This window comes from Camarhynchus parvulus, chromosome 6, assembly GCF_901933205.1.
Source record: "Camarhynchus parvulus chromosome 6, STF_HiC, whole genome shotgun sequence".
In the NCBI taxonomy this organism is placed as follows: Eukaryota; Metazoa; Chordata; class Aves; order Passeriformes; family Thraupidae; genus Camarhynchus; species Camarhynchus parvulus.
This window is the reverse complement of record NC_044576.1, coordinates 3,475,365-3,494,263: the sequence shown is the minus strand read 5'-3', so window position 1 is coordinate 3,494,263 and position 18,899 is coordinate 3,475,365. Positions and strand designations below refer to the sequence as shown.

Here is an 18,899-nt window from a genome sequence, read left to right as displayed (position 1 = left end):
GACTGAACTGGGCTGAGCAGCTCCAATTACCCAAGTCATTCCTGCTTCCAAGCCTTGAGGAGAGAGCAGGAGCTGCAGAGTAATGGGTGACGGGAGACAAACCAGTGAGTGCATGGACCAGTGTTTAAACAAAGGAACCCCAGCTCTTTCTTGGAATAGCAACATTTTGATGTCTCCAATCCCCTGACACTGGTCTCATAAAGGCAGTAACATAAACCATGTGCTGGGGGCTGATTTTCTGAGGGCCAGTCCGCTCTCATTGTGCGCTTCATTACAGGCCAAAGGCGACATGAAACGCCATCCGCCGCGGCCGGGAGTTAAACACTGGAGTTAAACACTCCCTCTGTTCAGAACAGCAACACTCAATTAAACAGCATTTCTCATGCTCTGCACCCTCCATTGTGGCTGTGTTTAAGGGGAATAATGGGAGCACTGACCTATATTGCGCTTCTTGTTATCGATGGAGATGAAGCGCACGCAGGGATTATCGGCGATGTAGCGAGCAGCCCAGGGGACAGCAATCCCTGTGCCAGCCTCATAAAACAGTCCCAGGGCATAACGGGATGAGTAGCTCACAGATTCCAGTTGCTGCTTTTGACTTGCATTAATTACTGTGAAAAGAGGGAAAAAAAAAATAAAAAAAGGGAAAAGGAAATCAGACAATCCCTCTCCGCTCAGAACATTAAATATGGGAATGCTGTGGTTAAGCTGATTATTCCTTCCTGAAAATGACCAGACTGCTAAAACTAAGAATTTAATATTAAGCCAGTGCTTTTTAGGTTTCTTTTTGTTGGTTTTTTTTTTTTTCTGGAACATCTCTTCATGAAGTTTTAATGGTGCATTATGTGGAGTGTGTCCTTCACACACAACCCTCCCCCAGCTGCTGGGGGTTCATCTCCCAGCTCTCCCTTCTAACTTCAAATTTCGATGATTTTGGTGACTTTTTGTTTCAAATCTTGTCTCAAAGGGTGAATAAAAAACAATAAAATGCTTGGCTTGCCTCAAGGACATCAAGTAAATGGTCATATGGCTCGACAAGCACCAAAATTATTTCACATATCAACAAAATGAACTCAGAGCCTCTTGAACCTCTGGGGAGAAGAGCCCTGTGACTTCTGTGCTGCAATTCAAATGAATGAAGAAAACCACACTTCAGCCTACAAAAGGTTTGTAGTGAAGTTCAGCTCCTTCAGCTGAAGGAATTTTAAAGCAGTTTAGAAAATTTCAGAGCAAGCATGAATCCTAATTCCTCCCTATGATTAACTCTTCTATCTTCTAATTACAGCAAGATCTGCTTTTTGCTGCAGTTTCGTAATCTTCATAAAAAGCTGCACAAAGTAGCATTAGCCCCACGGTGAGCATTCAAATACTATTTAATTTCATGCCACAGGGAAATCCACCAGCTTGGCTAATTGTGGAGTTCAGTCCCATGTCTCTCTCCCTGTGACTGGATGGATGTCCAAGGCTCCTGCGAGCTGGAGCAGCACACAGCAGAGACAACAGCTCAGCTGATGATGCATGAAGAAAGGAACAGCTCACCCCACAATGGGGCAGGCTGACCAAACTCAGGGCACAGCACTGTGGCCTGCCAGCTCTCCCTGCTGAGGGGCTCCTGGTGGGTCTCCCCCACCAGTCTGACCTAATGCCCAGCACACCAGAGGATCACAAGTCAGGTTCTGTCGCAGACAACTTTTATGAAAACTCTTTTCCTTAATATTTTTCCTCCTGAGAAGCTGAGAAGCCTCAGGAACAGAATGTAAACATTGATTATCTGCTGCTGCGGAATGCAACAGGTGGATCTGTGATTGGCCCATGTTGGTTGTTTCTAATTAATGGCCAATCACAGTCAGCTGGCTTGGACAGAGAGTCTAAGACAGCTGCCTTTGTTATCATTCTTTCTTATTCCATTCTTAGCCAGCCTTCTGATGAAACCTTTTCTTCTATTCTTTTAGTTTAGTTTTAATGTAATATATATAATAAAACAATAAATCAAGCCTTCTGCAACATGGAGTCAGATGCTCATCTCTTCCCCAATCCAAGAACCCCTGTGAACACTGTCACAAGATTCCACCTCAAATCCCACCAGAAACCTGCCCTGAAATGCCCCCAAGGAAAAAAAAAATAAAAACTGAAAAAACTTGGGGTGTTTTTTTTCACGTTTTCCCCACGAATATGCTGGGGACCAGAGCAATGGGGAGAGCAGAAAGAAACACTGACCAAGGCACAAAACCTGGGGAGAGGAAAGGAGGAGAAATTGGCATCTGGCAGGTGGTGGGGGGGGAGGAAGCAGGACTGGCTGAGCACGAAGGGCTTTGAAGAAGCTCCCCTTCCCTCTCCAGTTCTCCCTCTGAGAAGGAGCTGAGGGGTGCAGCTGCCTCTCACCCCTGCACTCAGATCTTCCCAAGAAGGATCTACCCCAAGGTCACTCTGCTCTCTTCCTCCCCTGGCACTCAGGGCTCCTGGGTGCCATGCCAAAGGCCCAGAGCAGCCTGGCACGCCCCAGGCAGGGCTCTGGCTTCCATCCCAAATTTCTGTGCTGCTCAAAGGCTGACCCAGGCTCCTCGGGACTGTCTCACCTCCATCCTCTTCCACAGCTTCCCTGCAGCTCCTGCAGCCCTCAGGACAGGGATGTGGATGGATTTCTTGGCTTGGAGGGGGAGGCAGGGATTAAGCAGGGCTGTGGGGCAGGCTGGAGGGCTGCCCTGGAGGAAAGGATGCCAGCAGGAGAGGACCTTGCCCATCCCTCCCTGCTGGAAGTGTTCCCTGGATTAAGTTCCTGTGAGCTTAACGTGGTGCCAGCACCCAGGAACATCCCAGGGCTCTCCTCCAAGCAGCAGCAGAGATTTTCCTGGGGCTTGTCCCGGCCCAGCCAGGGCACAGAGCTGCTGCTGAACACATTAAGCCCAGCCCAGGGGACAGATCCCACACAGAAGCCAGCCCCTGTCCCCTCTCAGGAAGGAGCTGTGCCCAGCTGGGCTCCCAGATGTCCATCACCACCTCCTTACAGCCACCACAAATAACCACACTGCATTGCACATCCTTGCTGTGCTCCAAAAGAATAGAAAAGTCCTATAAACAAGCACATGTAAAGTAAAATCCCACAGTGCACCACAATTTGTCCAGGTTGCTCTGGCTACTCCTTATCCCTTGGGGAAAGGAACATAAACAAAACCTCCTGAAAATTCCCTGCAATGGAGCTGAGCTTCCCTGCTCCTCAGGGTGGGAATTTGCTCCAGTTTTATTACAGGGAGCCCCTGAGCAGGTACAACCTTCAGAACATTCAGTGGTGCCAGAGCTGGGGTGGCCAGCTGGCTCTGAAGCACCTGGTTTGAGAGCCACCATGTCCTTATGGAGCTGCCTCCACCAGCTTGAGGAGGTGTCAGGGGTCACCAGGATGTCTCTGGGCTGGAGGGTTGAACAGCCGCACGTTGGGTGCCAAAATATTGGAATTTAATACCAATATAGCCAGATGGAACATGCCTGGGCTCATCTGGCCCTTGCTGCTTGACCAAAGGTGGCAGCTGTGGTGGTTTCACCTCAGAGACACCTTTGGCTGGCTGGATGCTGCAGCTGGGCGCTTGGGACAAGTCCAGGCAAGCAGGAGCTCAGGTTTACCTCTGGCCGAGAGGCTTCAAGGCAAGGTGAAGGAAAGGAGTCGGTTCTGCTGGAGGGTTTGGATCCAGAGCTTTATTCCTGGCTCACAGGCCTCTGAATCCAGCAACAGCTCCAACAGAACCACGAACCCCAAGGCTGTGTGTCTTTTAACCACAGGGAGAGGGGGAGGGAAGGGGTAGGGATCCCACCAACCAGGTAAGGGTGGGGGGCGAAGTCTCAGGGGACAAATGACACCTGGATGGCCCAATGTCCCCAGGGCTGAGTGGCATCTTTTGAACTTTGCCAATCACATGATGCCCTTTCTGGAATGCCAAGATTGAGGGACAGCACTCAGCAAGGGGGCAAGGCAGGGGAAAGGAGAGGTGATTGGCACATCTGGGGAAAGAACTGGGATACTGAGACAGGCTATTACATCGCACCGCAACAAGGATGGATGCTGGATAGCTGGATTGAGGATAAACTGAGATTTTGTCAGGTGTAAGCAGACCCATGGTGGTGCTTGGCCAGGGGATGATGGGGAAGTGCAGGATGGAGGGACACCAGCCCAGCTGGGCAGGCCAGGAGAGGGGAGAAGAGGGAAGGCAGCTCCAGGGCTGGGACTTCCCAGATCCAAGGGCTGTAAACAGCCAGGACAGCTCATTCCCATGGCCAGGGAAGGAACAGCTTGGGGAAGAAGTGACTTTTCCAAGCCTTGGGGAGATGGCATAACAGCCAGGCTGAGGACAGGCTGCCGCAGTGCCCAGCACCTGCAGGTGTTTGGGGACAGTGACAGGCTGCTCACCTGGTGACATGTGAACCCCAGAGGAGCTCACACAGGATCCCCGAGGCTGGAAAATCCCTGCCAGCCCATGCAGCCCACCCTGTGCCCAGTGCCCACCTTGTGCCCAGAGCACGGAGTGCCACCTCCAGCCCTTCCTGGGACACCTCCAGGGATGGGGACTCCAAAGCTCCTGACAAGGTCTGAGCACCACTTTCTGTGAAAAAAAGGTTCCTCCAGACCCCCAGGCTAAGCCAGAGCTGGGAGGGAACCCACAGGCTGGAAGCAGCAGGGCCCTGGAGCCCTGGCCAGGCTCAGGGCACTGAGGCCACGTCAGGGCATCCCTGGGCATGGGGATCCCCCAGCACCCCATCCCAGAGCTGCTCCTGGCTGGGGTTTTCTGTGCCCCAGCTGTGCCTCTGGTCTCTTTCTGGTCACACCATAAACCAGAACTGACTAAAACCCATCATCCCCAGCAGTCACATTTACACCCCAACATTTGAAAGTGCATTAATTCAATTACTGATGTGTGTTTGCCAACTAATTTCCTTCACTACTGCTCAGGTTCTTCAAAAAAAGAAAAAAAAAGTCTGTGGTTCACTGGGTTCTAAGCAGCTGCACATTTACCAAATGGAGGAAGTTTTTATAGCTCGAGAAGACAAGCAAGAAAGTGACGTCAAATTTGAAATCCAGCAGCAACAAAAAAAGCTGAGCTACGTGCAAAAACAAAGCTAAGAGTTGTAGGATTGAGGTTTTCCCCCTGCTCCATCCATTATGCATTTCAGCAAGGCCAACAAGTTGATCTAAGGACATGGAGAGAACCTTCATTTTGAATTTCCATACTTTTATTGGTTTAAATGAAAACCAGACTGTTGTTTTAACGCTGGGTATGAAACCACAAAATAACTATTAACTTTTCCCCTTCCAACAAAAACGGTTACGATGATTTTAATAACACTTTTGGAAAAAAGAAAACCCAACAAAAACAACAAAACAACCCAAGCTTTCAGAACACAGAATTGCCCAGCATAGAGCCATAGTGATATTTTTAAAGCAATGCATGAAGACATGAAAATCTTGTATTTTCCACTGCAAGACAGCTCCAGCTGCACTGTGAGCGCCACTGAAGTGAGTGTCCTCTGGAGATTTCATCACATCAAAGCAAGGGCCATGTATACTTTATTTGCTGTTTCTGCAGACACTGACAGCAGAGTGGATTACTTATCTGTAACACTCAATAAATACAGCCAGGGCCTTTTATCTGCTGTTCCAGGGCTTTAATGTCACCTCGCTGCCTCACTGGTGTTGTGGGAAGGAGAGGACCCAGAGATGCCATCAGGGCCAAGGCTGGAGCTGGCAGGCTGGGAGCACGGGCACCATGCCATGCAGGAGGGAGCCCAGCCTCCCACACAGAGCCAGGGAGGCAAAAATAAACCCAGCTGCTAAAACAGCCAGGAACTGACTGGAGTGATCAAGGTTTCACCCTGGGCTTTTCGCTCTTTCTGCCAGAAAGTGCAGGAGGAGGTTGCAACATCACGGAATCACAGACTGGTTTGGGTTGGAAGGGACCTTAAAAATCATCTCTGCCATGGGCAGGGACACCTTCCACTATGCCAGGCTGCTCCAAGCTCCATCCAGCCTGGCCTTGGGCACTGCCAGGGATCCAGGGCAGCCCCAGCTGTGCCAGGGCCTGCCCACCCTGCCAGGGAACAATTCCTAATTCCCAATATCCCATCCAGCCCTGCCCTCTGGCAGTGGGGAGACACCCTGCTCTGCGGAGAGGCACTGCAGGAGGGCACAGCTGCATCCCTCACCACCAGCTCCTGGCAACTGTCAGAGCATCCAGCAAGGACTGGGCTCCCTGCTGCCCCTTTGGGCAAGCAGAGATGGGCAAGAGCCACCACGGCTCAGTGCAGGACTCAGGAGGCTGAAACCATGTCAGGACTGCAGGGAACACCAGCTGCTACCATGTGAGATGTATTTAAAACAACACTTGTTTTGGAAAGTTTCACTATTGCTAATTCAGTGCTGCTAAAAGCTTGTGGGGACCCATGTCCCCATGAAGTCACCCCATGACATCAGAGCTCAGCTGGGACGCCTGGAGCCAGCTCCTGCATCACCCCAAGGGTGTGGGGGCAAACTTGGGCAAAGAAACCAAGATCCTGCTTTAAAGGCTTCCAGGGATGAGAGGGAAAACCCTCACTTTGTTCCACCAGCTGAGTGGCAGAGGGGATTTTGCATCCTGACAATCAGCAGCTCCAAGAAAGGGTAGCAAACAGCCAGAACTATCTTCTGCTTTAGTGCACAGCAGCTACTGCCTAGAAAGTTCAAAATCACTTATTGAGGTATTGCCAAGGTGACTACATCCAGAGCTAATAGACATGACCAGCCACCAAAGCAGTAAGGAAAAAAAAAACCCTTTGGCAGTACTTTGAAGGAATCAAAGTACTATTAATACTGCAAAATGTGAGGAAGCTGGACTTTTTACTTCAGGAGAAGATGGCTCTTTTTCACCTGAACTGCTTTCACTCTAAACTTCTTATTCTAATAATTCCATGGGAATGGCATTAGGGCCTGGCTTGAACTTTGTGACTTTGTCACTGCCCAGCCACCCTGCAGCTTCCTCCACCTTCTTCATTTCTTCTCCCACTTCATTTTATTGACCACCTGCCTCTCTCACAGCTATGCCCTCAATAACCCCACCACTGACCCTGTGCCCCAGGAGGTTTTGTGGCTTCCTTAGACTGCTTTGCTCAAGATTTTGCTTGCACCAAATCCCCACACATCACTCAGACTCTGCTGGTGGCAGGGCATCTGTGAGTGCCCAGTGACCACCACTGCTCTGAAAGCTGAAAAGGAAACTGTGGTTAAACGGCTGCAAAGATATTTTCAGCTCAGGTGTCAGGCTGAGGGATCTCCAGAGATTCACCCAGCAGAATGGGCAGCTCAGATGATATCTGCAGGGACAGTTTATTGTCACAGCTCTGCTCAGGAGGTGACTTGGGCTGGCGCGTTATCACAACATTCATTCACACACCAAAGCCTGCTTGGATGGGCACCTCTCCTTGCCCAGCAGGGACCTCTCCCACTGCTCTCCAGAGGCAGGAGCTGCTGCCCTGAGCTCTCCAGCTGCGTGGGGACAAAGGACAGGCCCTGCAGGCCAGGCTCTCAGCAGTGGCCATGCCACTGGCCCTGTGCCACCACCGCGCTGGCCGCAGCCCGTTCCCGCTGCTGCTCTGCGTGGGAGGGAGCAGAGGTTATGAGAAAGGCTCCACTTTTAATCCAGCTTCCTTATCAAACAGCTCAGAAGTTTGTTGGGTTGTTTTTTTAATTTTTAAAAAGGCAGTGTAACAGTTAAAGCCAGCCATGGCCATGCCTGCACTGAAATGGTCACTAAATGGAGTTATTGCTGTGATATTCTTCCCACTGCTGGAATAATCCTGCTCACCTCTGTGTGTGTGTTTGCAGCAACAAGGACCTAAATAATCACTACAAATCACAGCAGCCCTGGCTCACTTGGCACAAAGCTTCATTATCTCAAGTCTGTGGCATATGAAGGAAAGGCACATCTAGAAATGTAGATGATGAAGAGGAAAAGAGATGCTGGGGGAGAAAAAGACAGCACAACGAAGTTTTTTATGAAGTTCCTGATTTTGAGAACTTGGATAACTGTCCATCAGCTGCTCTTGATGAGATGATTAGGAATTCATAGGATCACAGGAGAGTTGGGGTTGAAGGCACCTCTGGAGATGATCCAGTGCAGGCAGGGTCACCTGGAGCAGGTGACACAGCAGCACTTCCAGGAGGGCTTGGGATGAATCCAGAGAGGGAGACTCCACACCCTGCCCAGGCAGCTCTGCCACCCTCATGGGAAAAAGTTCTGCCTCCTGTTGGTAGGCGGAACACCCTGTGTTTATGGCCATTGCTCCTTATCCTCAGCATCTCACTCAGTATTAAACTAAAACCTTGCATTTTCACAAGAAACATTTCCATTCATCTGCACAACCACACGAGTTCAAGTTTTGAACCAACAGAGAAATGGAACTGCACCTTTCCTAGAACAGGGGGCAAAGCTGGCACAGGGGCTGAGAGCCACCCACTCCTGTCTCCTGCAGGAAGGGCAAAAAATTTTAAAAAAAGAAAAAAAAAAGAAAAGAGGAGGGATGAGGAACCAAGGGAGAAGCTCCGTGGCATCTTTGCCAAACACTTCAATGCTCAACTCATACTTAAAAAAAAAAAAACAAACAGCTCTGATCTCCACAGCAATAATATTTTTTGTTACTTTTAACAGACAATTCAATTTTTAAATTTGGCGAACCACTATCCCCCATCCCCAATTCCATATTTTTACCCTGCATTACACACAGCTCCACACTGCTCTCTCCAGCCAGCATGCTCACTCTCAGGTGGGTTTAACGCACATGCTGACATCACATTCACATTTCCTTGTGCTTGTATTCATGAAGAAAAATAACTTTTCAGCCTGGTTATTGGGAGGGCTGAGCTGTGAGGGCAGAGGCTGACTCTCAACCCAAAATCTGGTCGTGCAATGCCCACACACCACAGCATGGAAATGCAGCTCCCTGTGGGTTATTGCATCCATGGTTTTGATCCAAAATTAATGACAGTCGAAAATGTGAACGTCTGCTAAGCTTCCACCCTGGGAAGAACAGGATATGACATTTATAAGCAAGTAGAACTAAAGGAGAAGACAATAACTGAGTGTTTCTCACCACCCAAACCCTTCCTGTGGTTACAGCACAACCTGCCTGGGGAAAGGAAGCCAGTTCTGTCATGGTTCAAAATGCCCACATTTCAGCTGGGAAATTTCTTCCAGTTTGGTTTGGCTGTGCAGCCTCCAGTACAGAGCATTCCTCCTTCCAGCAAGGAATTAAGAACCCCAGAATTTTCCAGGAGATTTTGGGCATGCCTGGAAATTAGATTCACTCAGAAAGAACCCTGAGAAATTAGTCAATAAAGCCCAAATAAAAAATAAAACGCACGTGTACACTCCAGTTCCTGCTTTGTAAGCATTCAGTGGGAGATGTGGATGATACACATGGCAGATTAGCAGGACTGCAAATCCAGTTTCCATACAAAACCTCATTTTTACTGTGTTATTCTCACAGAGCCCACTAATTCCTGTAGCTGGATGTTGACAGAAACCAAAGACATCTTCAAGAAAATCTGATTTATTCAGGGATCTCTACATAGATGTACGATCTTACCTTTGAGGTAAGAGGCTCGGAAAAGCCTGGCTATAAAAAATAAAGCTCATTGTCACATTTCCCCCGGATTAATCTGCAAATTAATTTGCAGAAGTTACTCTGTAACTTGATGTAGGAAGGAAGCTCCTCTAAGTCCTCTGTAATGACAGGGCACAGCAGGAAGATGAAACTGGATTAATTTGCAAATTAAGCTTCCTTCCTACATCAAGTTCCAAAGTACTCCACACAGTTCTGGTACTCTCTGGTGCCAAAACGTAAAAGCTCATTACTTATAATAATCACCATCATAAAACATTTAGCAAATAACTTCTTCACCTACTGTACACACAGCATTGAGCCGAATAATAAAGCCAGGAGGATTTATTTTCTTTAAATATTCCACCAGTTGCTGAAATAGCATTAAAAGCTTTTCAAGGCAACGAAGCAAGAGGTTGGATTATTGCTGCGTGCTGTGACTCAGGCAGAAGAAACACATAAATCAATTGAATTAGATCTGCCCTGGTGTTTGTGGTTTCTGGGCTGCAGCAGGACCCTAATGGCCTGTAGGGCTGGGACACAGCAACTGGGATTCTCCCACAAGGTCCCAGTAAAGGCAGACCCCTGGAAACCCTGCCCTGTTTCCCAGCTCACATCAAGCCCTGCAAAAAGCAACACCAGACAGTGCAGGGCAGCTCCACAATATCAGACACCAAAGCTATTTCCATTTAAATAAGAACTGGAGGAAAATGCTTTCAGGCATTAATTATTGAGGAAGGATTCAGCTGGCCTCTGGAAATTTCCACTTAAGAGGAGATAACATATTTTCTTCTCTTTTTAAAGTGCATCTGGTTCATTACCAGGAGGATGCAGAAGGAAGGAATACAGGTCAAAAAAAGTCAAAGAAACTGCATTCAACTTTGCAAAGAACCCCCTTGGGGTGACTCTTAGGGGATTTTTTTCCCCCCATTCAGGCCAGACTAGTAAGTTTCAGTATTACTTCTACTTGGACCTCTGCTTTTGGGAATGTTCTGAGTCACTCCAAGCAGCCTTCCTGGGCTTGCCAGTGCTGGGAGAGAGCTCCACTCTCCTGACACAGAGCAGCTGCCTCCTCCAGGCCACTGAGCCACCCCATCCACCTCTGGAGCCTCTGGGATGCAGAGCTGCAGGGACACCAGGGGATGCACCAACAGCAGGAACCTGCACAGGAGCCACCTCCTTCCCTCCCATGGCCACCTCCCCAAGGCACAACTGTTCCCCTGTTAAATCAGAATTATGATGTTTTCCCCCTGATGTTGTGGGAATTACCAATCCCAGTCCTCCCAGAAAGGCAGAGCTGAAGTGGAAGGCACAGCCAAGAAGGGGTTTGCTGCCATGCCCTCCTCCCTGGCAGTCCAGCTGTGCTTCCCATGTGGATTTTACTGCTAAGCAGAGACTGTGGTAAATACTGCAGGGTCTGTCTGCTGCCTCACTTAGTTAGGAAAAACGCTTGCTGGGGAGCTAAATGACCTTGCACATCTGTAGGGAATTTCTGGATGTCTCTTCTGCTGCTCACTCTCAGCATTAAGCTTTGTTTTCTCAATTCATCACAAACAGCCTCCCTTTTTTTGATATTATTAATGCCTGTGAGTTTCTATCTGTCACACAGTTTAGCTTAAATGCTTCCAGGCTGCTTCTCCTCCTTCCAGGGGTTTGGCCTGAAGTTGCATCTGTATTTTACCATCCTCAGATGGGTCCTCTACCAGCTCTGCTCATTTCCAGCCCCTCCTGAGCAGAACCTCAGTGCATGCTGATGGGGATTTTGCAATACCTTGAAGTATTGGGGCAAATCTTAGACCATCCTCTTCCTGTTCAGATTCCTATTATTTATATATTTATATATAAATATATAAATATTATTTATTCCTATATTTATATATTCCCCAGATCCTCCCTTTGGATCTGGTTTAGACAAAAAAATTAACAAATTAGGAGTAAGACAAGTCTTGAATGGTTTTTTTTTTTTGGTTATGCCAGAGAACAGTAAGACATTTGTGGTCTCTTCAGATAGATGCATCAGGAAGGTGTTTGATGGTTTATAACGTGCTGGGCTTGAATAAAAACCTGATTAGTAAATTTGCAATACCTTGAGGTAAATTGGACAGCTGACTTTTCCAAGAGATGCAGGCTATGATGGTGCAAATAAAACCAGAACTTAGTATGGTTTTCTTTTATTAAATCTGCAAAGAATGATCCCCTTATGGAGGTGATTCCTGACAGGAAATACCTTATCAGCTGCCCAATCTACCCTGCTTCCACCACAGGAAAGCACAGAGCAGTATGAAAGCAAAGAAGGAAAAAAAAAAAAAAAAAAGCAGAGAACAAATTCCAAAGAGAAAAGGGGTTTGAAAAGGGGTTTCTTAGTGTAAAAGGCTGGGAGAGCTGGGATTGTTCAGCCTGGAGAGGAGAAGCTTTGGGGTGACCAAACTGTGACCTTCCAGTGCTTGGAGCAGCCAAAAAAAAAAAGATGGAGACTCATTATAAGGGCCTGGACAAGGGAGAATGGCTTCAAACTGGAAGAAAGTAGAGTTAGATGGGATATTGGGAATTAGGAATTGTTCCCTGGCAGGGTGGGCAGGCCCTGGCACAGGGTGCCCAGAGCAGCTGGGGCTGCCCCTGCATCCCTGGCAGTGCCCAAGGCCAGGCTGGAGCAGCCTGGGACAGTGGAAGGTGTCCCTGCCCATGGCAGGGGTGGAATGGGATAAGTTTTAAGGTCCTTTCCAACTTATGATTTTGTGACAATCCTGAAGCCCTCCAGGAAAGCAGAGCTGCAGCAAGAAGATATTTTTCCCCATCTGATAAAGTTCTGTGCTCTCCCTTGGATGGGTGAGCTGAAAACTCACAAAATACCAAATCCCACTGCTCCTTCCACCTGCTGGGGTATGTGGAAAAGGCAAAAGGATCAGGGTGACAAAGTCACCAGTGAGAAAGGAAGAAAGGCACTGGCACAGGGACATGCCAGTGGTGCTAGGAAATTCATGACACATCACACACAAATATTTGCAATATTAAAAAAACCCCTAAATTATATTTGGAGGAAGTCTGTGATTTTCTACTGTTGGGAGAAATCTCATCACGAGCTGAAACACTGAATCCATTTAAATGTAATTTCAACTCCCAATGAGGCTTTCAAGCTTCCAAAGGCATACAAATGATTTCAGAGGGTAAATCCTCATGCTGCTAAGACACAGCCAAGAGAACTGAGCTTGGTTTGGCAACACCTGTAAGACAAGCAGGAGGGAGGTGCAGCAGGTTTAAAGGGAAGAAAAAAGGGATAAGGCAAAGAGGTGACACAAGGCAAAGACACTCATCTCCCTCCTCATCACCAGAGAAAGCAAATATTTGCTTCATACAACCCACCACAACTGTGCCTGTGCAAGCACAGAACTCCACTACCTGGCACTAGAAGCTTTTTGCGATTATCTTTATATATAATCATATAAATATATATATATGATTATATAAAAAGATATATACATATAAACTTTATCTATATTTTAATATATATATTTTATATATATAAATATATATTTATAGATACATTATATATATACACAGAACATTTATATATATATATAATATATATAAATATATTTATTTTATATATATATTTATATATATGTATATATACACAAACATAGAACTCCCACTACCTGGCACTAGAAGCTTTTTGTGATTATCTTTCTATATAATCATATATATATATATCTTTATATATATTTTATATATATTTTTATATATAATATATTTATAGATATATTATATATATATATACAAACACAGAACATTTGTATATATAATATATAAAAATATATTTATTTTTATATATTATATATATATATATACACACAAACACAGAACTCCACTACCTGGCACTAGAAGCTTTTTGTGATAATCTGATTATCTTTATATAAAATCATATATATATATATGATTATATATAAAGATATAGATATAATCTTTATATATCTTTTCTATAAATATATATATTTATATATAAATGAATAAATAAATAAATAATTAAAAATATATATAATCTTTATATATAATCACATACAAAAGCTCCCTGTCCCATCCTTTAATTCACCCCAAACACTTTATTTTTTGTGCCTGTCTGCATTACCAGTACTTCAGGGGGTTATGGGGAAGGAAATAAAGCCATAAAATTTATTCTTTCAAGAGGAGAATACAACTTTTCTGAAGAGAAAAGTTGTTATAAAACCTAGTAGCTAATGAGAAAGTTTATTTTTAGGAGGTTTCTGCACTGTAATAATTAGTCCAGGAGAATCTGGGACACACAGTTTCAGGAATCCTCATCCTGAGATAAAGCTACATAACACTGGAGCATCACAGGGCTGAGGATCTTTATAATCACCTCACAAGCATCTACAGATCCAAATTTGGATGGAATTTAAAGTTTAACATTCATAATATTGTGTACAGGACGATAATAAAAAAAAATCAAATCCATTTACTTTCATCTGAGAATTATCTAAGCAGTCTTACAAAGCAAATCCTCTTGCTGGGGAAAAAGAAGCTTTTGGACAATGGAAAAGGCCAGGACTCCACAACTGCCAGCCTGGACAGACATTTCCTGCAGGAAGAACTTCTCATCCATCAGATCTTTCACCCTTTACATGACTCTCATCTCCTCTAAAAATGGCCCTGACAAACTTTTCCTTTTTTAAACCCACACCAAGTGCTGCTGGGTTTCATAGGAGCTACCAGAACTGTGAAAAACACAATAAACCTCCTCACAGAAATCAAGAGACAGAAATCAAGGGTATAAAATGCCACTTGGGATCCCACATGCCACACTGACACTGTCCACAGACAGAGCACACATGAAATTTGGGGCTTTTGTTTTATTCTGGGTGGTTTTAAATCAAATAAGTTGTGGCCATATTTCTTTCTAGGTTTTATTATGCTTTTTTTTTTTCCTTTTTTTGTTCCCTGCAGCTGAATTAGTTCTAGACTTTCTGAGCCTTTCCTGCCAGAAGTTCTAATAAAGCAAAGACTGAAAAGCTGAAACAAACAGTTTTATCCTTCTGCTATTTTTAGAAGCCCATTTGAATTCTTATGTGCATATTTCAGTAACTAAAAGGGCAAGGGAGAGGGGAAAAACATAATTTCTGCTGTGTTCCAGCAGAAGAAGAATCTGAAGTGGATACAAAGGGAGAGAAAAGGGAAAAAACTGGGACTGGATAAAGGAGCAGGGAAAGAAGCAAAAGGGCAGATGAGAAAACCAAGGCAGTTTGTACAGAGGAAAAACAACATTAAATGCAAGGCAACAGGACAGGAGGAAAAGACAACAGAAAATACAGTAGAGACAACAGATTTACAGACAAAAAAAGTTCAAGGAAGAGAAGGAAAAGTTTCAAAGTTTTAGGGGACAGTAATTAAAAAGCAAGTGAAAGATGAATCAAGGGAAACCCGAACTAAAGGAGGAAAACACGGAACTGAGGTTTGCAGAGGGAGGCAGCCCAGAAGGAAGGCTCACATAATAACTGAGATTAACAGACACTTCTGCCAGATGTTCTGTCTCCCTGAACTCAGTAGAAACAATGGGATGGCTCCTCTTACTGAACTGGCAGGGAGTTTTATTTTGGGTTACACACTTTACGAATTCCAGTTGCCTTGGCCGGTGCTGAACGTCTGAAAGTCTCTTTAAAGATTTCCACTGCCACTGCTGAAAAGAAGCATCCAGAGAACTGCTGCTCTCCTCCCAGATATGCTCTGCGGGTTTTATTTACTCTTCTGAACAGCAGAACCATAACAGATCTCTCTATCAAAAGCAGAATAGCTGAAAGGCCCTATAATAACTTAAAAAGTTGCTGTGTTCTGTAACTGAATGCTCAGCCCCAAGCAAGCTCAGAGCTCATTCCACCTTTTCAGAAAAGGCTGAGACAACACACATCCCAACCTGAAAAATTACTCAGGCCCACCAGGAGCTGAGAGATGCTAAAATACACTAAAAATACAATAAATGCAGAAATTTTCAAGGCCAGCTTGAACAGAGCAACCAGGAAAGTGTCTCTGTCCCATGGCAGGGGGTTGGGGTGGGATGGTTTTTAAGGTCCCTTCCAACCCAAACCATCCTGTGATTCCCTGATCCTGTGAAATGGGTGAGGAGCTGCCAGGGGGTATTTTTAGTGGGCTCCTGCAGAGATGGGTAAGAAGTTTTAAAAAGTGCACAAACAATTAAGGAAATGGCAACGGAAAGTTGCTAATGGCACCAAGTCTGCCTGAGTGGGCAGCCCTGCAGGATCTGTACCTTCCATGCAGGAAGCTGGAGTAGCAAGGAGGAGCAGAGCTTGAATTTCATCCTGAAATGACAAATTCTGACCTTAAAAAGGAGCTGGAGGAAAAGAAAGAAGTCTGGGAGATGGGATAAATTAAGGAGGCTCAGCACTTCTCTGGACAGGGAATTCCCACCTCTAAGAGGATCTGCCAGCCCCAGAAAAACACTTCAAGAGGCAACAACTGGAAATGAAAGTTTTCAAAAGCAGGTGGTTAACTACCAGGTGTTTCATCTTTGAGGGTTTCTGCAAACCCTGAATGAATTTCTCTGCTGAAGTGCCAGAGGGGAACCCAAATGTGATTTTTTGTCATCTGAGAGACCAGGCTCCACTCAGAATGGGAAGGAAGGGCTGGCCTGTGGCAGGGCAGGGAAAAGACGCTGACTGAACAATCTTCCAAACTTGAAACCATTTGTGAGACCTGTGCAAAGTCTCTCCTGCCATATCAGCAGCCCAGAGGGGCTCCAAGAGAGCTGGGAAAGGACTCTTCCCATGGGAATGCAGTGACAGGACAAGGGGGAATGGCCTCAAGTGAAGTAGGGAAGGTTGAAAGTAGATATTAGGTTTAGATTAGATATTAGGAACTAGTTCTTTACCCTGCAGGCTTGGGGGGAGCAATGTCTCTCCTTCCCCAGGCTGGATGTGAGCCAAGACCAAACACAACTTCCCCAGTCTAAGGTAGCCCAAGGACTCCCTCACTCCTGTCAGCAATTCTGGTTCTTCCTGCAGCACAGCCTGGAGCAGGAAACACAGAGATCCATCCCTGATGTATATATACAATATATAATGATGCATTTATATAACATATATAATATAATACAGACACATCAGAGCCCTGATGGGCTGAGCAAGGGGCTGAGGCCAGCACAGGAGCCAGGCAGAGAGAGGTGCAGGCAGGATAGCCTGGGCAGCAGGCACTGGGAGCACTGGGAGCATTGGGAGCACTGGGAACACTGGGAGCATTGGGAGTATTGGGAGCACTGGGAGCACTGGGAGCATTGAGAGCATTGGGGGCATTGGGAACACTGGGAGCACTGGTAGCACTGGGAGCACTGGGAGCATTGGGAGCATTGGGAACACTGGGAGCACTGGGAGCACTGGGAGCACTGGGAGCACTGGGAGCACTGGGAGCACTGGGGGCATTGGGAACACTGGGAGCACTGGGAGCACTGGGAGCATTGGGAGCATTGGGAACACTGGGAACACTGGGAGCATTGGGAGTATTGGGAGCATTGGGAGCATTGGGAGCACTGGGAGCACTGGGAGCATTGGGAGCATTGGGAGTATTGGGAGCACTGGGAGCATTGGGAGCATTGGGAGCATTGGGAGCACTGGGAACACTGGGAGCATTGGGAACATTGGGAGCATTGGGAGCACTGGGAGCACTGGGAGCATTGGGAGCACTGGGAACATTGGGAACACTGGGAGCATTGGGAGCATTGGGAACACTGGGAGCATTGGGAGCACTGGGAGCATTGGGGGCACTGGGAGCATTGGGAGCATTGGGAGCGCTGGGAGCACTGGGAGCATTGGGAGCATTGGGAGCACTGGGAGCACTGGGAGCATTGGGAGCATTGGGAGTATTGGGAGCACTGGGAGCATTGGGAGCATTGGGAGCATTGGGAGCACTGGGAACACTGGGAGCATTGGGAACATTGGGAGCATTGGGAGCACTGGGAGCACTGGGAGCATTGGGAGCATTGGGAGCATTGGGAGCACTGGGAGCATTGGGAACACTGGGAGCACTGGGAGCATTGGGAGCACTGGGAGCATTGGGAACATTGGGAGCACTGGGAACACTGGGAGCATTGGGAGCACTGGGAGCATTGGGGGCACTGGGAACACTGGGAGCATTGGGAACACTGGGAGCATTGGGAGCATTGGGAGCATTGGGAGCACTGGGAACACTGGGAGCATTGGGAGCACTGGGAGCATTGGGGGCACTGGGAGCATTGGGAGCATTGGGAGCACTGGGAGCACTGGGAGCATTGGGAGTGTTGGGAGCACTGGGAGCATTGGGAGCATTGGCAGCACTGGGAACACTGGGAGCATTGGGAACATTGGGAGCATTGGGAGCACTGGGAGCATTGGGAACATTGGGAGCATTGGGAGCATTGGGAACATTGGGAGCATTGGGAGCACTGGGAACACTGGGAGCACTGGGAGCATTGGGAGTGTTGGGAGCACTGGGAACATTGGGAGCATTGGGAGCACTGGGAACACTGGGAGCACTGGGAACATTGGGAGCACTGGGAGCATTGGGAGCATTGGGAGCACTGGGAGCATTGGGGGCACTGGGAGCACTGGGAGCATTGAGAGCACTGGGAGCACTGGGAACACTGGGAGCACTGGGAACATTGGGAACACTGGGACCATTGGGAGCACTGGGAACATTGGGAGCACTGGGAGCACTGGGAACATTGGGAGCATTGGGAGCACTGGGAGCACTGGGAGCACTGGGAACACTGGGAGCACTGGGAACATTGGGAACACTGGGACCATTGGGAGCACTGGGAGCATTGGGGGCACTGGGAGCATTGGAAGCACTGGGAGCATTGGGAGCATTGGGAGCACTGGGAGCATTGGGAACATTGGTAGCATTGGGAGCATTGGGAGCACTGGGAGCATTGGGAGCACTGGGAACACTGGGAGCATTGGGAGCATTGGGAGCACTGGGAGCATTGGGAGCACTGGGAGCACTGGGAGCATTGGGAGCACTGGGAGCATTGGGAACATTGGGAGCATTGGGAGCACTGGGAACACTGGGAACACTGGGAGCACTGGGAGCATTGGGAGCACTGGGAGCACTGGGAGCACTGGGAGCATTGGGAGTATTGGGAGCACTGGGAGCATTGGGAGCATTGGGAGCATTGGGAGCACTGGGAACACTGGGAGCATTGGGAACATTGGGAGCATTGGGAGCACTGGGAGCATTGGGAGCATTGGGAACACTGGGAGCACTGGGGGCACTGGGAGCATTGGGAG

At 47.4% G+C, this 18,899-nt stretch overlaps 1 protein-coding gene across 2 annotated transcripts in view; it reads right to left on the bottom strand.

Moving 5' to 3' along the window:
- The window catches only part of RNLS (renalase, FAD dependent amine oxidase), a 58,428-nt gene that overhangs the window by 8,181 nt on the left and 31,348 nt on the right, over positions 1-18,899 (bottom strand). For both annotated transcript variants that reach the window (XM_030951669.1, XM_030951670.1), the window contains one exon: positions 438-611. In XM_030951669.1, coding sequence (XP_030807529.1) covers positions 438-611 — 174 coding nt within the window. The remainder of the gene's footprint in view (positions 1-437; positions 612-18,899) is intronic.